Source organism: Leptonotus elevatus, chromosome 7, assembly GCF_054856555.1.
Source record: "Leptonotus elevatus isolate MCC_2025b chromosome 7, RoL_Lele_1.0, whole genome shotgun sequence".
Lineage (NCBI taxonomy): Eukaryota > Metazoa > Chordata > Actinopteri > Syngnathiformes > Syngnathidae > Leptonotus > Leptonotus elevatus.
Window position 1 is genome coordinate 13,180,451 of NC_141245.1, and position 27,313 is coordinate 13,207,763.

Sequence of the window (27,313 nt, forward strand, 5' to 3'; positions counted from 1 at the left end):
CACACGCACAAGCACACACGGACTAGATGTGTTGATAATGAGTCCGGTGTGTGGTTACGGCACTCCGCCAGACAGACTCCACGCTCAGACCGATGGGAGTTCAGTCAGGAGTCACGGCTTTCTTCTTCGTCTCGGCAGCGTCTTCCTCAAAAAGCTGCACGTTACCGCTCACTGTCATCATCAAAGCAGGCGGAGAGAATTTAGTCGAAGTTAGATGCTCGCTGTGCTGAGCAGGAAATACATTTCTTTCTCTTTTTTTTTTTTTAAGTATGTATTTACAAATGATGATACCAAATCAGATCCTCTCAACAAATTGTGTACCAAAAGACTAGCAAATAAATAAATATCGTTCTGCAGAAATTGCGTAGGAATGCTGAAAAGCTGAAAGACATTAGCTGAATGATAAGATTTTAATGCATGTGCTTGTAAAGTAAATTGAAAGATAAATTATTTGAAAATTACACATTTTTAATTGTAGTTAAATGACATATGAATCAAAAGAAAACTTGAACTGCAATCTGTCAAAGGTTGGGATTTAGTCATTTCAGAGAAATTATAATCCATTTCCTGATATGATAGTCAACTGGTATCGAACCATCGGATGTACTAAATGCGGTCCAAGCGGGGTTTAAACCCAGGTTCTCCGTGGTGGCAGGCAATTGCTCCAAGCACTCAGCTGAATTGGCTTGTTCAAATTCATGGCAAATGGCGTATTTATTTTGAAAAGTGTCGTCTGATGCTGAAAGATAACATAATTATAATCAATTTCCTGATATGACATGTATACATGTCTATCAGTTAGCATAACGGCCATCAAGATATTTGCAATGTACAGTCGGAGGTGGGATTCAAACCTGCAACCTCCTGGTTAGTGGACAATGCACTTTACCAACTGTGCCACGGAGCAGAATCAGACACCTGGCAATAATGATCAGTTAGTTGTATGTAAGGCAGTGGGCGTGGAAAGGGGTACTAATGTCAGTCCCATTGAAAATAATTGGGGAAAAGTGGATATTTAACATAAAATTGTGCGAATACTGTAAGTAATGTGGAATCAGACGATATATAGCCTGGGAGTATTACGTGGGAGTTGTTTCACGGAAAAACAGTGAGGAGAATAAAAATCACAATAACATATGTGGGAATGCTTCAGCAATAAAATAGAAAAAAATACAAAGTAACAACAGAGAGCAGGGCTGGATTTAGATGGCTTTGAAGAAACCTTTATAAGAACCTTGAGCGGGCTGGATGCAGAACTCAAGGAAGACAGCTTGCATGGAAGAAACTCCTGTGCTGAGAGAAATCTCCGCTAAGGAACCTCGACATAATGTCAAAAATGTCATTCAGTAACTCTCGCTTTAGGGCAATGCTCAATTCTATACGACAGAATAAAGGTCTATATGATAAAATAAGAGTGGCTAGACAAATTAAGTGTGACTAATATAGGACCAAAGCAACTGACAACATGATCACATTATCATCATAAGGGACATCGTAACAGCATAAGACCAGACAAACTAAGAGTGGCTATTAAATCATCGTCAAACATTATCATAAATACAGAAAGCACCAACATCATTACTCAATAACCCAATGACCCAACCCAAAACACAGTCATATTAGATTACGTATGTCCCTTTATTTTGTGTGTCTCTAAATGAAAACTCTCATTCAAACGTATGATATGACTCGATCGCTATCGTGATCCCAGTCGGTCGCTTTCTCCTTACCGATTGATATTCCCTCTCTGTGTCTTCCATTTTTAGTCCCGGCCATGATCACGTCCTATCCCAACACGACCCTGGCCACACAGGGGGAGGAGAAGAAGATGAGCTGCATAGCACATGGAGAGAAGCCCATCATGGTGCGCTGGGAGAAAGAAGAACGCATCATCAACCCTGAGACCAGCCGATACATAGTCGCCGTCAAGGAGGTGGCCGACGAAGTCATCTCAACGCTGGTGGTGAGTGTTACGGTCCCGAAGAGTCAGGCCCAAATACAGTTACATCCGGCTGATTCTATTACTAAATGAATGTATTGCCTCCAGATTATTATTAGTGTCTTAATCACAGGAAGGTGTGTTTTCCCTCTCCAGATTATGCCCACGGTACGCGAGGACTCTGGTTTCTTCTCCTGCCACGCCATCAACTCCTTTGGAGAAGATCGAGGAATCATACAGCTCACTGTGCAAGGTAAGAACACTTCGAATGGGATGATTTTCAAATGTCCCGTTAAACTACAGCACTTGCAAATATGTAAACAGATGTTTTTAAATTTGGCATATAAATAAATATATTACATGTAAAGCTCTAGCTATTAAATACCTGATAAATTATTTTTCCTCACTGTTGTTTGTTTTTCCATACGGATAAAGATAAACATAAACAAAATAATTGCTCTGTCCTGTCTGTTTTTGACTCTATTTAGAGTGGGACCAAAATACACTCAGTTTTTAAAGTAATATTTACACTTGGAAGAGAGAAAAATAAAGATTTGAAAAGAAAAAAAAAGAAGAATAAAAGTCACTCAAGGGTTGCGGAACGAACTCACAACTTGGGAGACAGCTGATCTACTCCCTGAGACACGCAGACCAAAAAACATAATTTTTGGTCTCCTCTTGGATATAAGCAAACAGTAGGAGGGGCATAGCTCAGGTGGTAGTGTGGCAGTCTCCCAAGCTGAAGGTCGTGAGTTTGTTCCTCAACCCTTAAGCAGGGTTATTATAGTTGTGGAATTTTTCATTTTAGTTTTTATTTCGTTTTGAGTTTAGTTTTTTAAATTTAGTTAGTTTTAATTCGTTTTCAGGGTGGTTCTGTTAGTTTTTATTAGTTTAGTTATTTCATAAATGCTTACTTTTAGTTTAGTTTTAGTTAGTTTCAGTATTAGTTTTAGGTTTTTTTGTTTTTTTAGTCTGTATTACTTGTGCGAAATATAAAAAAAAAAAAAAAACACCATGGGAGCAACATCATCTGAAGGTGCTTTACTATTGGCTGCTGCTAGATGATGTCACTTTTGTGTGATACACTTTCAAATGTCCTTATTCCGGTTATTATCAAAATAAATCATCCCAGAAGGCTCATGCATTAAATTGATTACCAAAGACAAAGACTAAAATGAATTATGGTTAGTTCTAGTTAGTTTTGTAAACATAAAAGGTAGTTTCAGTTAATTTTCGTGTTTTAAAAAGCATTTTCGTTTTAAATTTTTGTTATTGTTTTTTGAATTTTAGTTTTAGTTTTTTTCGTTAGTTTTACTAAAACAACCTTGCCCTTGAGTGACTTTATTTTACTCTTTTTCAAGTGTAAATAAGTGTATTACTAGAGTCAATTTTATTCTAAATAGAGCCAAATTTACTCTACAGAACTGACTGTGTATATCTCACATCTATGTTCAAAGCAAATGTTGTGTCATTTTATTTGTTTTCTTCACATTTTCCCCCAGAGCCTCCTGACCCTCCTGAGGTGGAGATCCGGGAAGTCAAAGACAGGACCATAGCTCTTCGCTGGACCATGGGTTTCGATGGCAACAGCCCCATTACAGGATATGACATAGAGTGCAAGAACAAATCAGGTAATCATCATATTCAATCTTGATGTGGATGGAAAATGTAAAAAAATAAAATAAAAATAAAAAGTTAAGACACTTCCAATTGGATCAGAGCACACACAAAAAACATAGTCTTTTTTTTTTTTCATTTGATGTTCTTATTTGGCTTATGTCCACAATATGACAAGATAACATTTCTGGTTGCCTGTCTTTCTGTCTTATCCTTCTCAGCTTCATGGCTATCAGCCCAAGTTACCAAAGATGTGTCACCGCAGCTCAACCAGGCCACCATCATTGACCTCCACCCTTCGTCCACTTACAACATCCGCATGGTTGCCAAGAACATCATCGGCAACAGCAACCCGAGCAACGAACTCACCATCACGACCGATGAAGCCGGTTAGAGAGTGACTCACTCTATTTTGCCATATCGTGGCCTGAGGCATTTGTGTGACATATTCAAGACGAATAATTCCGTGATTAGTTGGGACACTGCGTCTCAGCAGAGGTCACTTGAGGAAAACTGTTATGTTAAAAGACAGTGCCAAAAAGAGGTGTTTATTAGAGGTGTGGCTTTTATTAATTTAAGTAGACAATGCTATGACTAATTTTATGATACCATAGAAAAATGCATGCATGAATATGTGCGAGTGAAAGTTTGTCATGAAATAACTGTTTATAAATGTGAGGGCTTTTATCTTACCCATCATCCTGGCGTGTTAGCCACCTCAATAAATGCTAATTTATTTTGTACTTGTACTGATTCCCCTTTGAGCACATTAAATTAACTTAATGAGATAAAACATTAAATTCAAAGTAAGTAAAGCATTTGTCACATTTAAATAATATTGTTTTTATTATGCACATTAAGCTGAAAGGCATATTAAGGATAGTGAGCTCTCAGAGCCTTTATTTTTAACTCGACAGCACCCTCTAGTGAAGTTAAAGTGTGAAGTAAATTGCTCTTGATGGTTGATAATCTGTCCCATTTAAGACTCAAGTGCTTGGTAATGCTGACTGATGGATTTCATTCCGCAGCTCCTGACGGTCCTCCACAAGATGTCACTCTGGAGCCCACCTCCCCACAGAGCATCAAAGTTTCCTGGAAGGTACCATGACAGTTCTGGGGGGTCCAAAATCTGCTGTATGTTTTTTTTTTTTTTTCAGCCTGATACGTATATTAATGAATTGGGGAAAAAAACATGACCTGGATCAGGAGGTTACCAGAAGAAGTTAATAGAACTTTGAAAAATACCTACATCTTTTCTCAAATTTAAAATAAATGGGTTAAGAAAGTTTTTGACAGTACGGTGTCTGGTCGGTGCTGGATTTCACCTTCCTTGGTTTTCTTTGGTCCCCTCGGGTCTCCTGGTGTTCGGTTTAGGTGAACGGTATGAGATTTTTTCTAATAGGTTTTCTGGTGAGCTAACAAATACACGCACGCACGCACGCACATACACATACTCACCCACACACACACACACACACACACACACACACACAAAAAAAAAAAAATATATATATATATATATATAAAAAATAAATAAAAAAAAGAGCAATGATGATGACATTTCCGAATGAACAATACTGAGCTCTAAAAAAAAAGAAAAAAAAAGTTTTTGAATGTTACGAAATATCACACTTTTTATTTTCAATTGCTTTAAAAAAAAATATTGAAAATTGGTGACACTATTTTTTTTAATTGCAATTTTTTTTTTTTTTTTATTATGATCTTTTTCTTTTGTAATTTTATTTTTTTACAAGATAGCACACTTTTTTTTTATTAAACTAAAAAATAAAAATGTTATATGGTTGGAAAAAAAACGTCAATAAGGTCAACACACCACAGCCTTTTTATTCATATCACTTTTTATTTTAAATTGCTTTAATAAAATGTGTGTTAAAAATTGGTCACACTATTTTTTTAATTGCAATTTTTATTTGTATTTTTTTAATTTTATTATTATCCTTTTATTTTGTAATTCTATTTTTTTTTTTACAAGATATCACACTGTTTTGTTTTTTTAAATAAAACTAAAAAGTAAAAATGTTAGTTGGTTGGGGAAAAAAACATCATTAAAGTCAACACACCACAGCCTTTTTAATTCACATAACTTTTTATTTTAAATAGCTTTAAAAAAAAAATTGTGTTGAAAATTGGTCACACCATTTTTTTATTGCAATTTTTAGATATCACACTGTGTGTGTGGGTGTGTGTGCGTGTGTGTGTGTGTGTGTGTGTGTTTTTTTATGAAACTAAAAAGTAAATGTTATATGGTTGGAAAACCCCCGTCAATAATGTCAACACATCACAGCTTTTTAAATTCATATTACTTTTTATTTTAAATTGCTTTAAAAAAAATGTGTTGAAAATTGGTCACACTATTTTTTTATTTTATTTTATGATTATCTTTTTATACACGATATCACACTGTGTTTTTTTAAATGAAACTAAAAAGTAAAAATGTTAAATGGTTGGGAAAAAAAACATCAACAACGTCAACACACCACAGCCTTTTTATTCATATCAATTGAGGTCATACAGAGAGAAAAAAACAATACATGCCATGGTCTCTTCAAGCTTCATCACATGTTGCTTGTTTGGTCCAATTTGAATGTTGCATTGTGCCATCTATACAAGACATTCATTCATATTATCAAATGGTTGTAGACGTCACATGTTTTACGGGGTATCAGATATTTTAGGATTAGCCTTGGGAATTAAAAAAAACTGTCAAAGCAGCCTACCGAAATGAAAGGAATAAGAAAAGCATCCATGTGAGAAGAGCTCTGCCGAAGGGTTTTGATAATTGAAAGAGAGTCTGTCGAGCTTGCGGGTAGAAAGACAATTTTTTAATCCTAAACCAAGCAAGTAATTGTGATGCCTAAATCGAATCACTGAAACAGTAAAGAAAGCAGATTCAAACAGAATTTTAAAACTTTGGTCTCCTCGGGGAAGCTCGGTCGTCTTCTACAAACCGGAGAATACAAATGCACCCTCACTGGCCTCAATATGAGTATTAATGCTCAATAAAATGACATACATGTATACAAATTCAGTTTATTAATTACATTTTTTTTATTTCCTCTATTTTACACCCATAAATGCTTACATGCTGATGAATTATTTCCCATCCCCGGCAGCCTCCCAACAAGCACTTGCAGAACGGCGTGATCCGAGGATACCAGGTGGGCTACCGGGAGTACAGCCCCGGCGGAGGTCACCAGTTCACCATCATCAGCCTGGACACCACAGGAGACACGATGGAGAGCATTGTGCTGGACAACCTCAAGAAGTTCACGCAGTACAGCGTGGTGGTCCAAGCGGCGAACCGGGCTGGGACCGGACCGTCCTCGCAGCAGGTGGTCACCAAAACCTTAGAGGATGGTAAGCGTGGTATTCAATATGCTGTTTTCAATTTTCATACCACAATTGATCTAAGCTAAGATGAACTACCCAGTTCATAAGACTTGACGATGGATGTTCAAAATTCATTCGCTTTTTTTTTTTATGGTTTCCACAAAGATTCAATTTCAGACAGCCAACAGTTGAATTTGAACGTATTTATTTATTTAGAGCACCTTTGTTGAACAACTTTTACTTACTTAAAATCTTAACCAATTACATGTTCTAAAATCAGATATTACTCATTTTCATTGCATTGATTCAAAGTTTGTCCTTTTTTTTTTAAAATACAGAATAAACATATTTCCAAATACAGTACAAGTACAGTTAATTTATCGAGCCACCTAAATAGAACATTTAAAATTGCCATTCCTTTCCAAATCTATTTAATTTCACTTTTCTTTCTGCGTTCAAGCACACAGTAAGACGAGTGCCAATGTTTTTCTCTCAGTGCCGTCTCGGCCTCCTGAAAATGTGCTGGCTGTGGCCAAATCCCCCGAGGTAATCTCGCTCTCCTGGATTCAGCTACCGAGAGAGGCTCTCAATGGAAACCTGCAGGGCTACAGAGTCATCTACTGGGCAAACCTGCCCGATGGAGGTATTTATTTAACATGGAAGTCCTCACGGTATGCATTGAATTGCTGTTGAAGTCAACATTAAATTCTAAATGCAGTACGTGTTCTCCAATGCTAGTTCTTTACAAGAGTTGCACTAGGGGGCACTGTTGCATCATTATACTCTACCAGAATGCCTGTAATGATTTGGAAGTATTTCTCAAGTGGTGTATTTTAACGTTATGTCATCTTTTAATTTGCATAATGGGTTTAATAACACTGGTCAACAGCAAATTTTAATCAGAGATAATATCCCTAAACACATTTTTGACATTCATTTAAAAAAAATTATTTCCTTTTCTAGCACATCAGGTTTTTGAGATATTCTCGTTTTTGTTTTTAAGTATGACCTATGAAAGCTTGTGCAATACGGATTTTGCCATGTATTGTAATTTTATCGCTATGATGTTCCAGAAAAAAATCCATCGGTTGCTGAACCTAACTAACCCTTCCATCCTTCCATTATCCAAACCGCTTAGCCCATAATTAAAAAAAATATTGCCAAATATATTACCATACTATATTTCATATTATTATTATTATTATTATTATTATTATTATTATTATTATTATTATTATTATTATTATTATTATCAATATTATTATTATTATTATTATTATTATTATTATTATTATTATTATTATTATTATTATCATTATTATCATTATTATTATTACTATAGCACTACCTAAAGTGCTATAGCAAAAAAACAAGGGCAGATTCAGAATCGGTGCAAAAAATCATCTAGAAAACACACACGCACACACACACGCCCACACAAACACCCCCCTCCACACACACACACAGTTATTGCAAATATTTAACTCATTCACTGCCATTGACGCCTATAAATGCCAATTCATTTTAACTATTTCTATTAGTTTAACATTTTTTTTCAACTTTTGTTAACAAGAGTATGACAACCTAGACATTTAAAAAAAAAAATATATATATATATATATATATAATTTTTTTTTATAGAAAAGATTATTAAAAATTAGGAGCGTCAGGCGATTAAATTTTTCAATTGTAATTAATCGCATGACTTAAATAGTTAACTCACGATTAATCACAAATTGTATATCTGTTCTTAATGTACAATATTTTTTTTCTAGGTTTTCATACTCTTGTTAACAAAAGTGGATTTTCTTTTTTAAATAGGAATAGTTAAAATTATTTTTTGACGTCTATAGCCGTCAATGGCAGTGAATGAGTTGATAAATGTGTTATGTAGTTATTACAAAATTACATGACTATTTATGACATAAACTCAATTTTTAAATAAATTCTAATTGTAATTTATTTCCTTGTAGTGGTTATATCAATCATAAAAATAAAAACTTCAATGAGTATTATGCATATTAGGCTCATAAATTCATTTCCCCCCCATGTGTTAGAACTTGGAGAAATCAGGAACGTAACCACCAGTCAGCCATCTCTGGAACTGGATGGTCTGGAGAAGTACACAAACTACAGCATTCAGGTGTTAGCCTTCACTAATGCTGGAGATGGCGTACGCAGTGAACAGATCTACGTGCGCACCAAAGAGGATGGTAAGACGCTGCAGTGGAAAACGAACGTATGTGAAACTTTGATGTTTTCTTTCTTGTTTTCTGTAACCCTTTGGTGGTGTAACTGTATTGCATCATGCTACGAAGTCAAACAAGGTTTTCATAAAAAATAAAAAAAAACAGAATTCGGAGAGATCACTTTTCAAACAGAGAGTTATTGGTATCCTCCCTACTAAATGTGTGTTTGTTTACTTTTCTGACTTAGCATTTTTTTCCTGTCCGTCGTAGTTCCTGGTCCCCCAGCAGGTGTGAAGGCCGCTGCCTCCAGCAGCTCTGTGGTGTTTGTCTCCTGGCTGCCACCTCTCAAGCTCAACGGCATCATCAGGAAATACATCGTCTTCTGCTCGAACATGCATCCGATGGTAATAGTGTTTGTTTGCCACAGGACTCTCTCTCTCCTTTTTTTTTTTTTTTTTTACATTGGTGTTGTATGACTCCAATCACAATGCTGTAGAAATACCGTGGCTCCACAGTGATACAGTAATCACCTCTCCTCTCCAATTTGCAGGTGATGAGCGAGTTTGAGGCCTCTCCCGACGCATATTTCTACAGGATCACTAATTTGGCCCGGAACAGGCAGTACAGCATTTGGGTGGTGGCTGTGACTGCCGCCGGTCATGGCAACAACAGTGAGAAGATCACAGTGGAGCCTCTGGCCAAAGGTACAGTGGGCCAAGGATAGATTTGGGGGGCCTTCCCGTTGCATCCTTCTTCTGTTTTGACATCATCGCGTGCCACTGCTTGTGTGTTGTGTTTAGCTCCAGCCAGAATTCTAACCTTTAATGGTACAGTGACCACTCCTTGGATGAAGGACATTGTCTTGCCGTGCAAAGCTGTTGGGGATCCTCCTCCCACAATCAAGTGGCTCAAGGGAAAGTAAGTCACACGTCGATAAATGTTCCACCCAAAATTTAAGGAGGGTACGTTACAGAAAACTGTATGTTACATTAAATTGTTGTGACTACTCAAGAGTTGAGTTAAAAAAAAATGATAAAAAAGTGTTAACCATAATTCCTAGTTATAATCCAATCAATTTTTCCGCAGCACCAATGGGACTCCTACGCCTGTTCTGGTGGATGGCCGACGGAGCGTCCACGCCAACGGCAGCTTCATCATCCGCACAGTGAAAGCAGAGGACTCCGGCAACTACAGCTGCGTGGCCAGCAACAACTGGGGCTCAGACGAGATCACGCTTAACCTGCAGGTTCAAGGCAAGTCATCATGGACATGATTTTTTTTAAATTATGGATATATATTTTGGAAACTCATTTTTATTACAAACATTACAAACAAGATGTTCTATTCTTAATTAACTCATATTTAACTAATTGATGGTTGTAGACGTCAAAAATTAATTAATTGTTATTAGTTAAACATTTTTTTCCCACTTTTGTTAACAAGAGTATGAAAACCTAGAATTTTTTTATTGTACATTTAGAACAGATATAAAATTGGTGATTAATTGTGAGTTAAAAATTAATTGCGATTAAAAAATGTAATCGCCTGATGCTCCTAATTTTTAATAATCTTTTCTTTTTTTTAAATCGCGCCAGGCGATTAAAATTTTTAATTGTAATTAATCGCATGACTTCAAAAGTTAACCCGCAATTAATTAGACATTTTATATCCGTTAAAATATAATTCCGTCACAACACAAAAAAACAGACATCACAGACATGACCAAACAACTCGGTACTTACGGTACTTATTAGAAACGTATATATTCACATAACCTATAGATATATACACGTACACATATCCTACTCCACACTCACACATATACACACAAACACAAAATATTCCTGGTGCTGCTTTCAACATACAGTCAGTATGGAAGAAAGAGAAGAAAGAAAAAAAAACACTCAAAAGACCAAAAAAAGAAGACAATCATTTATAGAAATGGTAAGTAAATAATATATCTACCACATTCATTTAACACAATTATACTAATCAAAATTATATTTTTACTATGAAAAAAAAAATCCACGTTGTGTATCCCGCTATAATGCGTTTAAGTGGCTTTATCTTTACATCCTCAGTACCTCCTGATCAGCCGCGTCTCACAGTGACCAAGACCACCGCCACTTCAATCACGTTGTCATGGATACCAGGAGACAATGGCGGCAGCTCCATCAGAGGTGAGACATAATGGCATATCAATTTACAACTTATAATGTAGATTCAGCAAGCACATTATGCAACTTCATCCAGAGTGCCTGCAGATCCTTATTCGATTTTAACCAGGCAATGCATATTTAGAAGAACAATATTTTCATTATTATGAGAATGCTGAAACATTCCCACATATGTTATTTGTATTCTCCACCCTTTTTTTTCCGTGTAACAACGCCCGCATAATACTTTCGATTTACACTGTTCAAATGTCTTTAAAAATTCAGCATGAAGCCATAATTTTATCATTTATCTCTCAATTTACTTCAAAAGCATGCATTCAAATCTTAGCATTCAGCTTTCAGCATTTCTCCAGAAATTGCACTTAGGCGAGTCGCCAAATAGAACTGAAAACATTTTCATGACATATTCTGTCATCTTTTCATTGGCAGGATACATACTGCAGTATTCAGAAGACAACAGCGAGCAGTGGGGCAGTTTTCCCATCAGCCCCAGCGAGCGTTTTTACCGTCTGGAGAACTTAAAGTGTGGCACCTGGTATAAATTCACCTTGACGGCCCAGAACGCTGTTGGGCCGGGCCGGATCAGTGAGATAATTGAAGCTAAAACCCATGGGAAAGGTAGGATGGATTGACAGGTGGATGGATGTTTTAAAAATATGCTGAGTCAAATAACCGAGCTGCTGCTTGACCGTCTGTGTGCGCGCTCCTCAGAACCGCAGTTTGCCAAAGAACACGAACTCTTCACCAGCATCAACTCCACTCGGGCCAGACTCAATCTGGTTGGCTGGAACAACGGCGGCTGCCCAATCACCTCCTTCGTACTCGAGTACAAAGCCGTGGACTCGGCCACCTGGACCACGGCTCAGCGAACGTCGCTGACCAAGAGCTACATCCTGTACGACCTGCAGGAGGCCACCTGGTACGACTTGCAAATGAAGGTCATCAACAGCGCTGGCTCAGCAGAAAAGAAGCTCACCTTTGCCACTCTCAATTCAGATGGAAGTGAGTTTGACATTTTGAACTATTTATTTCTAGTAGTAATGCTTTTTTTTTTTTTTTTACTATAGAAAAATGCAAAAGTGATGCTGTTTCAGTAACAATTAACGCATTATTAATGACCACGCCTTACTTGGAAAGCCGGTACCGGGAGAATTCCAGTCGCAACGCAGCAGACACGTCCACGTCAAAATTGAGCAGTAATAAATTTCATAATGATGCAGATGTTTGTGAAGACTGGGGTCAAGTTGTATTTTGCACTTTTAAAAACGTGCAGAATTTCACAAGTTACGTCATGTTAAAGATCAGATAGCTCTTAATATGAAAAGAAAAATGCACTGAGCTATCACCACCTTACAAATACAATGATGCCATCTAGTGGCAGAAAAATGAACTCAACACAAATCAATATCACAGTACAGTACATCTTTTTAATTTTAACTCAATTTTATGATTATGAAATTACTGCATCAATGACAAAAGATGCAGCCTTATTTCTCTTAGTTTCATATTTTTTTCAACCTTTATTTTAAGAGTATGAAACTTATTGTACATTTTATTGTACATTTAGAACAGATATAACATTTGCGATTAATCGTGAGTTGACAATTGAAGTTAATCACCTGACACTCCTAATATATATATATATATATATATATATATATATATATGATTTAAAAAAAAATATTCTAGTTTTGTTGAATCTCATTAATTACCAAGTCAATAAACAAATATAAACTTGATATTCCTAAAAATCCCCTGACAAACTTTTCACAGAGGGCTTCTGGACACTCACGGTAGTTTTGCCCCATTGCAAGGCCACATTCAAACCCCTCTCGCAACCTCCGCTCCTCATTAAATTGATTTTGCGTTTGTGAGCTGCTACTCAGTCGCTATGCCTACACAACATTGTCTCTGAATACAATTTCACCGTCACGCTTCCAGTGAAGTAAGAAAGCATCTCTTCATATTTAATTGTATAGCTTTATTGCGCAACAACAGATTGTGCCATTCACACTGAAAGGACACTTTTAAGGCGGACAGAGAGGAGGCTGCTCATTAATTTACTTTGAGGGCTTTTGCTTGAGGAGTTTAAACTGCCTGTCAGAATGGCGTAAGTGTGCGTGGATGTGCTTTTCGCTATGTGTGGGCAAACATGATTTTTTTTGGGGGGGGGGGGCCTGCTGGAATAAAAGCAAACATTCGACACGAGCCTCACGCCGATCAAGGCAACATTTCTTCTCTCACTGGAGGAATTGTAGACAAATGCCTGATCATTCCGAGATGCTGTAAACGTATAAATACATTATTTTTCATTATATTTTTTTGAATTTAAAAGCACGATAAACGCAAAGCTTTTTAAAGAATTATTGATCATATAAAAAAATTGCACAAATTTATACTATGTATGTTTTTGTTTGTACCCTGTACTTTATGACATTACACACTAAAAGGAGTATTCATTTAAAAGTCACTAACCCCTTTTAAATGTGTCTAAATGTGTTTCTTTCAAGGTACCATCCCTCCGTTACTGAAAACAGGCGATCCCATCTCAGACAACATGTCAGGCAGCGGAGGTTTGAAGATGGTGGTGACCATCACGTCCATCCTGGTGGTGGCCGTCCTGGTGTTCATTATGCTTATGGTGCTAAAGAGGAGACGCAGGGAGCAGAGACTCAAAAGACTCAGAGGTTAGTCTAATCAGTTTGAATGTGTGTGTCTGTGTATGTGTGTGTGGGTGTGTGTGTGTGTGTGTGTGTGTGTGTGTGTGTGTGTGTTTTTCACAACAATTCCAGGCTTTTCTGTGTAGTGTTTGTCTGATGTTGTCATTGCAAAACATTAACAAATCAAAATCATCAAGTTACATTCATACACAAACACACAGAGGTCATGTGACAATTTACTCTAAATAATCCTGAACCATCAAATCTCCATTAACTCATTCACTGCCATTGACGGCCATAGACGTCAAAAATTAATTTGAACTATTTGTATTAGTTTAAAATTGTTTCTACTTTTGTCAACAAGAGTATGAAAACGTACATATGTTTTATTGTACATTAAGAACAGATATAAAATGTGTGATTAATTGTGAGTTAACTAGTGAAGTCATGCAATTAATTACGATTAAAAAATGTAATCGCCTGATGCCCCGAATTTTTAATAATCTTTAAGTCGCGTCAAGTGATTAATTTTTTTAATTGTAATGAATTGCATGACTTCAACAGTTAACTCACGATTAATCACACATTTTATATCCGTATTTCTAAATAAATAAAAATCTAGGTTTTCATACTCTTGTTAACAAAAGTGGTAAAAAAAAATTCATGTTAAAATGAATTTTTGACGTATATAGCCGTCAATGGCAGTGAATGAGTTAAAGACCAACACAACTGTCTCCTTCAACAAAGGTCCAGAATATTCCGTGCTTGTTATCCGTTGTGGCAGCTTGATATTCCCATTAACTCAAGTCTCATTGTTGACTTCACAGATGCTAAAAGCCTGGCAGAAATGCTAATGAGGTGAGTATTTTTCATCCTAATATAAGCCTTATACAATGCAAGGCAACAGGAAAAAAATTGCATGCATTTTTTTTCTCATGAATGTGCACAGCAAGAACACGCGGACGCCAGAAAATGTGAACAAGCAGCAACAGACGCTAAGGATGCACATCGATATTCCGAGAGCGCAGCTGCTCATCGAGGAGAGGGACACCATGGAGACAATCGGTACGACCTCGATTATGATCATTTAAAGAAAAGCCATTTGTCCACATGTTCTTAGTTTTGCTTTACATCTATCATTTAACCGCGCAGATGACCGCTCCACGGTGCTGTTGACTGATAACGACTTTGGCGACACAAACAAGCAGAAGTCGTCCACAGTGACACATACGGTCCACTACCAGTCTCTCTCCCAGGCCACTGGACCACTGGTGGACGTTTCCGATGCCAGGCCCGGAACCAGTGAGTCCCACCATTGTTAGTGCCCATTTCTATTTCCTTTTTCAAAAAGATGCCATGTTGTTGTAGTGCTTGTTGTTGTGATCGTTTTCATGAAATAAGATATTCACTGCCATTGACAAAAAATCATTTGAACTATTTCTATTAGTTTAACAATTTTTCCACTTTTATTAACAACTATGAAAACCTAGAATTTATTTTTGTACATTTAGAACAGATGTCAAATTTGTGATTATTCACGAGTTAACTGTTGAAGTTATGCAATTAATTAATTACAAAATGTAATCGCCAGACGCGATTAAAAAAAAGACGAAGAAAAAAACATAAAAAATTAGGGCCGTCAGGCGCAAATCTTTTTAAAATCGGGATTAATCGCATGACTTCATTAGTTAGCTCACAATTAATCACAAATTTGATATCTGTTCTAAATGTACAATAAAAAATTCTAGGTTTTCATACTCTTGTTAACAAAAGTGGGAAAAAATGTTAAATAGAAATAGTTCAAATGAATTTTTGACGTTAATAGCCGTCAACGGCAGTGAATGAATAAAAAAGTATATTAAAAATTAAGGGCGTCATTCAATTACATTTTTTAACTGTAATTAATCACATGATTTCAAAGGTTAACGCACGATGAACTCATTCACTGCTATGAATTCATTAAAAAAAAGAAGATTATTAAAAATTAGAGCGACAGGCGATTAAATTTTTTTATTGTAACTAATCGCATGACTTCACTAGTTAACTCACGATTAATCACAAATTTTATATCTGTTCTAAATGTAGAATAAAAAAATTCTAGGTTTTCATACTCTTGTCAACAAAAGTGGGAAAAAAATGTCAAACTACTAGAAATTGTTTAAATGAATTGTTGACGTTTATAGCCGTCAATGGCAGTGAATGAGTTAATATATTCATTTAGCAACAGAAACTGACTGTGATTTACCACAAGCTTGTCATCTAGTCAATGAGGTGACTTCCAGCTGTGATCACGATGACTCAGCAATAGTGCTGTAGAGTAACTTTTTGTGCTCCGCTGAAGCAGAACTGATGAAGAGTAGTGGTCTCTGTACTTGCCCTTGGCACATTCTCACCCAAGTCTCCCCGTCCTTCTTTGAGCTGGGAAGGTTAAATCAAAAAATTAAATCTTTCATTTTAACAGTAAGGTCACACGAAGGTCAAGTTTCACTGTTGTAATTGTTCGGTCAGCGTCCCCACTTGTAAGTGGTCATTAAAGGCAAAACCAAAATTAAATACACCATCCTAAAACCTTTATTCATAGCTACATATCCTTACCAAAAGTTAGTTTGCTGAATGGAAAATTAGTTTTTATTTTCACACAGTGTGCACACACTGTATAGAATTTAAATTAGTCAATATGCAGTACTTAATTTGGTGGATCTCTTCAGAAAATGAGTAGAAATTAATGTATTTTTTACATATTTATTTGTAATTACATAAAATATTCTTTGATTGATTAAATGAAAAAAAAATTCTAACAATGTCAGGGTCCAAATTTTTAAGTTGTCAGACACAGAGAAATGAAAGGTAGATGAAAAAGTTTTAAAAATGACCTAAACATGTCCAAAACATGACCATAAAATGTCCAGGAAGTTGCCAAAAATGTCCGACCTTAAATATGATTTCATGTTCATATTGGATGCTGCATATTTTTTTGTTATGGTGCAGCTTTAATTAGCTCTTGGACCTTCAGAACTGTAGACTAACACTAACGCACTATTTCCATCATCACAACCTTCAAATGTTTTGCGGCTGCAGACACACTTTTTGTTATTTGGCCTAAAATGGCTCTTTTGATAGGAAAAGTTGCTGACTTTAACAGTAACCTTGGTAGTATTACATTAACATTAACATGAACACTATATACTGTATTACTCTAGTCATTTTGCACCCTCCTCTTCTCCTCAAGATCCCACCGCCAGACGCACTGCCAAAGCTGGCCCAGCGGCGGCACGAAACCGCTACGCTAGCCAGTGGACTCTGAACAGGCCACACCCCACCAGCTCTTCACACACGCTGACCACGGACTGGCGACTCCCCACGCCACGTGCTACTGGATCCGTAGACAAGGAGAGCGACAGTTACAGTGTCAGCCCGTCACAGGACACGGGTGGGCGACCAACTAACGTGTTGATAATATCAAGACAGAATGGAATATTGGGCGCCGTTGCCTTAACATGTAACTTACCGTCATCAGATCGAGCACGAAGCAGCATGGTATCCACCGAGAGCGCCTCCTCCACCTACGAGGAGTTGGCCAGAGCCTACGAGCACGCCAAGATGGAGGAGCAGCTCCGCCATGCAAAGTTCACCATCACCGAGTGCTTCATCTCTGACACCTCGTCCGAGCAGATGACAGCGGGGACCAACGATTACACCGACAGCGTGGCCTCCAGCACGCCGTCCGAGTCGGGCATCTGCCGCTTCACCGCCTCGCCGCCCAAACCTCAGGACGTCAGCCGCGTTATGAATATGGCCGTGCCCAAGGCGCACAGACCTGGTAAGGACGCCATCGCGTCTGTGTTTTGAGGAACTAGTTTTACTTGGTTTCCACGTTAAGGTGCTGGTCACTGAGTTCAACTTAGCAAAGTGTCATCGGTAGGGGTGTTAAAAAAAAAAATCGTTTCGGCGATATCTTGCGATATTACTCGATTCAATATCCGGCCAAATCAATTTTGAAACAGCAATTTATTTATTTATTTTTTAATAATCTTTTCTTAAAAAAAAAAAAAAAAACGATTATTAAAAATTGGGGAAAAAAAATATGATTATTTTGTTTTCATTTTATTTTTAAAAAGAAAATATTACAAATTAAGGGTGTCAGGTGATAATTTTTTTAACCGTAATTAATCGCAATAGTTAACTCACGATTAATCAAAAATGTTATATCTGTTCTAAATGTACAAAAAAAAAATCTAGGATTTCATACTCTTGTTAACAAAAGTGGAAAAAAAAAAGTTAAACTAATAGAAATAGTTCAAATGAATTCATGACGTCTATAGCCGTCAATGGCAGTGAATGAGTTTTGTGAAGATTTGTGTTCAACCGATTTGCCATTGGTCAATTAGCAGACTGCGGTGTGTCTTGGCCCCACCCTGTATACAAGTGTGCTTAATAACCCTTAGAGGGTGCCAAAAAGACGTATCGAACCCATTACAACTTTTGGTATTGGCAAGGCAAGAAATTACACAGACACTGATCTGTTAATGGGGAGATCTGGAAATTGAGCTTCAGGTGAAAAGCACATCAATCTGCCTACAGTTCATCCTTCATCATCCTGTGTGTGTGTGTGCGTGTGCAGCACCACAGAGTGAGGTAAGGCGATCCAATCCATCTCTCCGATTTCGAGTCTCATACTCAATTTCAGTGTCTTGACTGTTAAAACCTCGGGGCAAGCAGATCATATCACCAGGTGATCAAAGTTTGTCGCTCTAATGTTCCTCATTCAAATGTTCAGAAACAGCACTTGAGCGCCACGCTGGAGCTCAGTCGGCGAGCCTGTTTGATTCCCAGCCTTGTGGGGGCGACATTGAACAGTTCTGGGGTCAGATAACCAAGACTGCACAGCGAAAAGTCAGCAGTGACCCCGGAGGTCAGTTCAATGAGGGCAGAAAGGGTTCGAATCCAGGTGTTGAGTCAAAACTGAATGTTTGTGAAGAGTTTTCTATAGCTATTTTCCTCCGAATGGCTCTTTAATTGAGCTTGGGTTCCATTCAAACTCATTCTGCTGAACTTTGCTCATCAAGTTTAACCGCAACAGCTGTTGTGACACACAAATCACACAAGTGAAGAGCAGCAGCAGATTAACAGCTTGTTATATTCTCTTTCACATCTCATCACGTAGCAATTTGCCGCCTGGTGGATATCGCAGCTATTTTTCAAAAGAGCAAAATACTTCCGTCTTTATTTAAGTCCATTATCCTATTGGGAGATTCATCATTGTTATAAGCATTAATAGGGATGTAACTGCAATATGTGTGAGTTCATTAACCAAATCCATCAAGGTCATTTTTTGACCGGTTGCGAGGAGACTGCGGCATGGGTGTGAGCTTGCGTGTTCTTTCTTTGTGAAGCACGTGCTTCGTACTGCATTGCGTCTTATCGGACCCCATGAATGTTACAGTATAGACGTTTTTAAATCTAGTACAGTATATTTGTATTTACAATGTATGGTACAGTTGTATTTCACTTTTAAATGCATTTGCATTCATCATTTTGAACTGATTTTTTTTCTTATTATTTAATTCAATGTATTATAAAACCCTAATTACGATGAAGTTGGGACGTTACAAACAGAACGGGATGATTTGCGAATCTTTTTCAACCTTTTTTCAATTGAATACACTACAAAGAAAATATATTTACTATTCAAACGGATTGGGATTTTTTTCTCCAAGTATTTGCTCGCTCATTTTGAATTTGATGGGATACAGGCAACAAAAGACTGAGAAAATTGAGGAATGCTTAAAATTAATTAATTAATTAATGTATGAATGTATTTATTTATTAACTCATTCACTGCCATTGACGACTATAGACGTCAAAAATTCATGTGAACTATTTCTATTAGTTTAACAATTTTTTTTCATTTCATTAAATTTTTTATGAAAACCTTGACAAAAAAATTGTATTGTACATTTATAACAGATATCAAATTTGTGATTAATTGGGAGCCGATTAAACAAAAAAATCGTCTGACACCCCTTATTTAAAAAAAACATTTTTTTAATTAGGGGCGTCCGGCAATTAACATTTTTAAATTGTAATTAATCACATGACTTCACTAGTTAACTAACGATTAATCACACATTTTATATCTGTTCTGAATGTACAATAAAAAAATTCTAGGTTTTCATACTTTTGTTAGCAAAAGTGGAAAAAAATGTTAAACTAATAGAAATATTTCAAATGACATTTTGACGTCTATAGCCGTCAATGGCAGTGAATGAGTTAATAATTTACATTAATTTTTTTATTAACACTAACGCCTACTATGGTACTATACTGTATTTGAATGTTAGTCATGATGGCAGCACTTTGAGAGCTAAGTATTTCCTTAGTTTTTAAAGATGGATGCTATAGCAAAAAGTGTAATTGTCAAACATTGAATCATGAAGATGCGCATTGTCATGGAAGATTATATTGTGACATCAGTCTCCCATTTCCATACATACTGCACTGTTTTCCTTCTATTACTTATTAAATCAGATAGACTCACACTGGGTGACGATTGTTATAAGATTAGAATAATAGTAATGTGAACCACAATCCCTTAAGCCCACGGGCGGACCTGTGTCACAGTGTGAACATGACATTAATGAGATTTCCAGCTCTCGGTGTGTTATCGATTTAAGCAGAAGAATTCTAAAAATGGAGAAAAGATGTCAGAACCCTGACCTGCTTGAGCGTGCACATCCGCAGAGGGAACAATGAAGAATGAAGAGAATGCGAGGGCAGCGGGATCTCCTCAATGTCATCATTAGCCCAATTTGTAAACGCTACAGTGGACATAAGACCTCAGTGGCTTGACAGTAAGATGGATTGTGTGGCTTGTCTGATCTGATCTGAAAATCAGATTATTTTAGGAGGTATGATTGATTGGAATTCTTGTTTAAACTCTAATCTAATTCAAAAATTCTTAATGGCTAAGGGAGGCTTTTGAAATTGAATACATTTGTAAAGGGGATCAAAAAAATTGAATTTGGAATAATCGCTTGCATCCTTGGAATGTGTCAACGAAAGTCAAACACCATTTCTGCATGTAAATGTTTTTGGAGTAATATGAGTAGTACTTCCAAGAGGTAGTAGAACCCTGCGGCACTGATTATATCTGACTGGAACATTTTTGTGCAACTAAGCTGTTGAGAAATCTATCTTTGGTCTTACATTATTGTGGATTTTCTCCTGGTTCACACTTGCTTTGCATACATTTGCTTATCTGTTGCAAATTATAGACATTAAAATTGTGATTTCAGATGCATTACATTAACTCATTCGTTGCCATTGACGGCTATAGACGTCAAAAATTCATTTGAACTATTTCAATTAGTTTAGCTTTTTTTTTTCCATTTTTGCTAACTTTTGTATGAAAACCTAGGATTTTTTTTATTGTACATTTAGAACAGATATAAAATTTGGGATTAATTGTGAGTTAACTAGTAAAGTCATGCGATTAATTACAATTCAAAATGTTAATCGCCCGTCGCCCCTAATTTTTCAAAATCTTTTTTTATTTTTTTTTATTAACTTATGGCAGTGAATGAGTTAATAGCTTCTGCAATGCATCAATAGGCAATAATGACTTCTGAATCGGACAATTTTGTGATATTGTATCACAAGTTTCTATTCAAGTTTCCCATCACTAGTTAGCCACGTTCCAGAGCTCCGGTACTCTTTTGAACACTTTCTTAACCTTCCTAAACAACCAGCTAAGCACTTTTTGTGAGACACACAAAGAACAACCTCTAAAGTCTCACAGAGCCACCTGGCGTGGTGAGCTCTAAAAAATAGATGGTGTGTTCTCTATGGGCACGTCGAAGCAGATGACTGTGTGTATATATCTGGAAAGAGCCAAGTGGCAAAGTTGAGGGAGACTAAGTTCAAGGATTCCAAACTTTCTTGGACCATGTTTAACTCATTCACTGCCATTGACGGCTATAGACGTCAAAAATTCATTTGAACTATTTCTATTAGTTTCACATTTTTTGGAGTGTGACAACCTATAATTTTTTTATTGTACATTTAGAACGGATGTAAAATGTGTGATTAATCGTGAGTAGTCATGCGATTAATTACAATGAAAAAATTTAATCGTCTGACGGCCCCAATTTTTAATAATCTTTCCTCTTCTTTTTTTTTATTAGGGGCATAAATGTTTTTTTATTGTAATTAATCACATGGCTTAACTAGTTAACTCAAGATTAATCACAAATTTTATATCTGTTCTAAATGTACAATACATTTTTTTTCTAGGTTTTCATACTCTTGTTACTCGTGACCCTCACGCCTACTTTGGGCCAGAGCGAGACCAGGACATGATGTAAAACACCACGGCGGTTGATTGGGCGGTTGTTCCTGTGCTGTGATGTCATCAGTAATGGACATCCGCGAGGGGGGGGGGGGGGGGAACAACTTACCAGCCGTGTCCTTTTCGACAAGTGTTTGTCTTCTTCTTCGCTCCCACTGCTATCAGCGTGTATAGCCTCGAGGGCTTTCCGTCGATAAAACATCGTCCTTTTCTTCGCGGCGGCGATCCTCCTTGCGTTGCGAGCTCTGAAAAAGCGCCCACATCTGAAGCGCCACAAAAAACAGAACGAGCAACCGATAACGGGCAGCGTCGTCCTCCATGGCCTCCGTGTGTTCTCCAGTGGAAATACGCTAGCAATAACCAATCACAGCTCAGCTTCAGCAAACAGGTGAGCTGTGACTGGTTGTTGCCTGAGCAACTGTGATGTCATCTTCAGTCGACAGCAAGTGGCAAAATCGCCGCCCACTGAGATGGATAAAAACGGCTGGATTTTGCTGCATAACTTCAAATTCTTCAAATTCATTATTAATCAGAACATCATGTTTTATGTTTATATAACATATTGTTATCAAATGTTTAAGGTTGACTTCCCCTTTAAGTGTAACAGTTCACTGGTCTCAGATTGATTGATTGATTGATTGATTGATTGATTGATTGATTGATTGATTGATTGATTCAGTAGTCATCAACTGTCTTTTCTCTTCAATTCTTTTGTGTTACCACTCAGGAGGAGAACTGGTACACTTGCCGCCGTACCTCCGCATGGACTTCCTTTTGAACCGTGGCGCGCCCCGAGGCAGCGGGGCGGGCAGCAGCGGCGCAGGTGGAGGAGGGGGTCCCGGAGTGGTCGCAGGTTCTGCTGGTGCTACGGGAGAAACAAGAGGAGGCCCAGGAGGAGGAGCCATGGGCCAGACCTGCCTGGAGCCCCAGAGGAGCCGCACCCTGAAGAGGCCCCCTCCGATGGAGCCCACCCCCATGGAAGTGCCCTCACCAAGGGAGGTGCAGCAGTGGCAGCCGGGAACGGCGTCCACCCTCCCGCACAGAGATGTCCGGGAGCGGGGAGAGGCTCGGGGTGAGGTCCGAGCAGAAGTCCCGCCCACTGGGGACCTGGCCCAAGCACAGGCTGCTAAGCTCAGCACCTCGCAGGAGTCCCTGCTGGACTCCAGAGGACACCTGAAACAAAGCAACAACCCCTATGCCAAGTCGTACACTCTGGTATAACACTGGTATGACTCTGCAGAAACATTGTTGGACGACCAAGGATGGTTTATCGCAACACACTTTGTTGTATATAGGACCGTTTCTGACATGCGTCTGATGGTGATGCTTTTCCTTCTTTCTTTCTTTCTTTCTTTCTTTCTTTCTCTGAGTCTGTCTCTTTTTCTTTCATTTCTTTCCTCTCTCACTCTTCAGTGTTGCTTTGAGACTTTTCATTCTCTCGCACCTCTTTGAGATCTCGCAGCTTTTATTTTCTACTCGACTATTCTTTTATTCTGAAGTGACGACACGAGGATTGCCAAAAGGATTTATTTAATAATTGAGATAGAGAAAAAATGCTATTGAATTTATATCAAGGACAGTTATAGTCATTATTATGATTACTATTATTATATATAAAAAAAGAAAATATAAAAAAATAAAGTGCAATGGAGGAGGATCACAAAGTACTCTGAAGGTGTAGAATGCTTTCATAATTTATTTTCATTGACAAAGTTGATGATTGGCCGGCCGCGGAAGTTTTCGCTCTCTAAAGAGCCAATAGAGACGAGTGACGCCAATGTCGATCAATCATGATGTTTATCAACCTTTCCTGGCGACTGCATGGCGGGAAATCACAAGAAAGGTTGTTTTTTTTGTTTTTTGTTTTTCCAGGGGTCACGATGAAAAAAAAATATACAATGTGAATATATATAAAGAGATCACTTTTATTTGTGGATATTACGGGGAAAATGATTTGATTAATAAAGTCCTTAGTCATGTTTGCACACATCTGTTTTGGAGTCCTTTGGCTTGAACCCAACATTACTGATTGTTTTTTGTGATTATGTCCTGGCCGAGTTATTTTCTGATTTAGTATTTTAGAATTGTTTAAAAAAATAATAATAATTTCAAATGCTGCCATTCAATGAAATTGCGAAGTCAACTGTCAACGCGGACTAAACTGTTTTAACTAGACTATGTCGTTCAAACGTTTTGGTAAAGTCATTTGAAACGTGTTGGTAAAAAGGTAGACTAAAAGCTTGTTACATAGCATTTTTTCCCATAATGCCGCAGGCGCAGGGTATTTTCCCATAACACCACAGGATGTCACAATTGTCCATGTGCAAGTCAATAACCCCAAAAATAATGTCTTTAGCTTCTAACCCACATTTTACCAATACGTTCGAACTACTTTGCAGCACGTTCGGATTCATAGCCCAATCAAAACTGTTTACTCTACATTGGCAATTCCACACTTCTGTAATAACTATACAGGCACGATAAAGCAAAAAATAATGATAATAATATTTTGTATGTTGTGTATAAGTTTTAACAATGGTATGTCATAATCAAAGCACTCACAATTGGACTGAACACACTGATGCACCAACATACTGTAAATAAATACATGAAGGAACTAATAGATTTAAATAAAATAATGACGTTGACAACATGCAAAATATATATTTTGCCGTACTATTTAATTTTTTTATTTTATATCGTTAGATTAGGTTTTACTCAAAATTTGCATGTTTTCACCAAAGCCAGCTTTTGAGCAAACCATTTTCTGTAGCGCTTGTCCTCATCAAGGTCACATGTGAAATTGAGCCTATCACATATGACACCTGGTCCCTGCCAATCGCCGGTATTGCACACTCATATTCACACCCATGGGCAATTTTTGGAATGTGAGAGGAGGCCCAGGTGCTGGGAAAAAAACACTAAGCATATTTCAATATTTCTGTCTTCATGCGAAATATCAAGTGTAGTTTGTTAAACCTGTATGCAAATTTGAGGATCTTACATAAATAAGTAGTCCGCATGAATCACCTCAAATAGAGTTATACCATTTTATTAACAAAAATAAGTTATACACGAAGACATTTTCTTCCTGCTTATCTCCTTGCTTTGGTCAACAGATGGCGCTATGGCGTCACGTCATTATTATTATTATTTTATTTTTTTTATGGCTCACGAAGCAGAGTTTGCAGACTTTTCAGCAGGTGGAGAGAGGGTGGAAGCTTGTGCAGCAAAGTCTGTGACAATCTGAAGTGAGACATCATCAGGGGTGACCCCGCAGCCTGTAGCAGCGTGTACTTTTGTCACTTGCAGGCACACACCTCCTAGAACACTGTGAATAATTCATGCCGGAGCGCACACCAGGGGACGAAGATCAGGTGTGCACTGTCACGATGAACAACACTCTATAGAAGCAAAGAATGCGGATGTAAAATCACTGCACGCTTGCACTTACAGTAAATGGTCAAAAGTGATCACATTTTTGGGGGAAATGACTATTGTCAAATGGAATCTGACGGTTTAACACGGCTTTTGCCTTGCTGAAGAAAATGAAAATAAAAAACACAGGGTTTTTTTCGTTCTTTTTTTTCTTTTTTTTCAAATTGGGGCCTGTGCTCACTGAATTGTGAAGGTGTGATGAATATAGATGGCCTACCCGTATTCTGAGAATATTTCATGACCTTATACATGAAGGCAGAAGAGTGCAGCAGACCATTATCACTTTCTGCAGTCACCAGGGAGGGAAACTCACAGAAGGATAACAGGAAGAATTCATGTCACTTTAAATCAGACCATTAGAGATGCCCAACTCCTTTTAGTTTACTTGGAAAAACCATGTTGGATGATGCGTTTGAACACAAAATTTCACAATCAGCTTTGACGTTGAGTTTGTCATCAATTTTCAATACAGCGAAATCTAAAAATTTGAACCCAAAATATTTTTTTTTTATTTGTTCATTTTTTCCTTTCGGACAATCATAGAGACAATTTACAACAATCACTTTTCACATACAATTGTACCCGAAAAGAAAAAGGGCTGACGGGATAAAGCCGAAGCTTATTCATTCCCGTTCCCAGAATGCAGAAAACCTGAGCGGTAATTCGTCACATATAGTTGTGTGGATTATCAAGTTGTTGATTGGTGCAAATATTCGTCATCCCAATAGTCTTTGTTGATCAGTTTTGTAGACAACAATACCGTTATTTTCAGGGAAAATGCGTTGCCTCTAAATGTACACAATCTTAAGCGATCATCGTTGCAGACTTCCGCTCTGAGAAAATCTGAGACTTTAAGGGTTCATCAAAATAAAGGCAGTGGTTTCAGGAAAATGAAAGAAAACCATACTTATAAATTACTTATGTATATATGTATAAAAGCAAACTAGGCTTTTTACACGATCAGGACTTTTCGGCCGATCAGCGATCAGCATGTTTGAATGAAACGATAACCGATCACCAATTTAATGAGAAGATGGTGCGATATATCTATTTAAACAACTTTTATATTTACCCGGCATTCGATCACCACCATTTCTGATCCCGATCCAACCGATCAGAAAGCAAACAGCAAAATTAAATACGGTACATTAAAAAAATTTGAATTCCACTAGTGCTACTCGTACAAACTTTCACAATCACTAATACTAACAAGACAATTATACTTACTCACTTTTTTGTAATAGCGCCACAGAACGGTGCCATTAACAGGAAGCATGCGGTGATAAGTGATAACCTGAGAGCTATGAACTGCATGCCAGTAGTTCCTAATTTATTTCATAATATTTTATGTTTTAATTGCTTTAATGTCTATGGTAAATTTTCAAGATCAATGATAAACAAGTTCTCTGGCTGTGAAAACCAAAAAAAACAAAAAACAGGAGAACAACATTTTTGACCTTGTTCTATTAGTTGCAAAATCCAGTGTTACATCTTACCCCATATGGTGTGACAACTTACCCATTGGTGGGGCAACGTGTCACATCCCTCTATTTGATGGCATATAACTCTGCACTGATACAAAGTATGAAAATGAC

At 37.4% G+C, this 27,313-nt stretch overlaps 1 protein-coding gene across 8 annotated transcripts in view; it reads left to right on the forward strand.

Moving 5' to 3' along the window:
* The window catches only part of dscamb (Down syndrome cell adhesion molecule b), a 116,265-nt gene extending 91,998 nt beyond the window's left edge, over nt 1-24,267 (forward strand). For 3 of the 8 annotated variants that reach the window (XM_086080454.1, XM_086080457.1, XM_086080461.1), the window contains 22 exons: nt 1,767-1,963; nt 2,096-2,192; nt 3,442-3,570; nt 3,778-3,945; nt 4,585-4,655; nt 6,691-6,934; nt 7,404-7,550; nt 8,965-9,120; nt 9,367-9,506; nt 9,647-9,800; nt 9,897-10,014; nt 10,183-10,349; nt 11,178-11,276; nt 11,703-11,891; nt 11,985-12,275; nt 13,784-13,960; nt 14,761-14,791; nt 14,883-14,998; nt 15,086-15,250; nt 17,163-17,363; nt 17,451-17,753; nt 23,008-24,267. In XM_086080454.1, coding sequence (XP_085936580.1) covers nt 1,767-1,963; nt 2,096-2,192; nt 3,442-3,570; nt 3,778-3,945; nt 4,585-4,655; nt 6,691-6,934; nt 7,404-7,550; nt 8,965-9,120; nt 9,367-9,506; nt 9,647-9,800; nt 9,897-10,014; nt 10,183-10,349; nt 11,178-11,276; nt 11,703-11,891; nt 11,985-12,275; nt 13,784-13,960; nt 14,761-14,791; nt 14,883-14,998; nt 15,086-15,250; nt 17,163-17,363; nt 17,451-17,753; nt 23,008-23,501 — 3,854 coding nt within the window. In that variant the 3' untranslated portion in view covers nt 23,502-24,267. The remainder of the gene's footprint in view (nt 1-1,766; nt 1,964-2,095; nt 2,193-3,441; nt 3,571-3,777; nt 3,946-4,584; nt 4,656-6,690; nt 6,935-7,403; nt 7,551-8,964; nt 9,121-9,366; nt 9,507-9,646; nt 9,801-9,896; nt 10,015-10,182; nt 10,350-11,177; nt 11,277-11,702; nt 11,892-11,984; nt 12,276-13,783; nt 13,961-14,760; nt 14,792-14,882; nt 14,999-15,085; nt 15,251-17,162; nt 17,364-17,450; nt 17,754-23,007) is intronic. The other 5 variants (XM_086080456.1, XM_086080462.1, XM_086080455.1 and 2 more) reach the window with 3 other exon arrangements.
* Nucleotides 24,268-27,313: the final 3,046 nt, after the last annotated feature.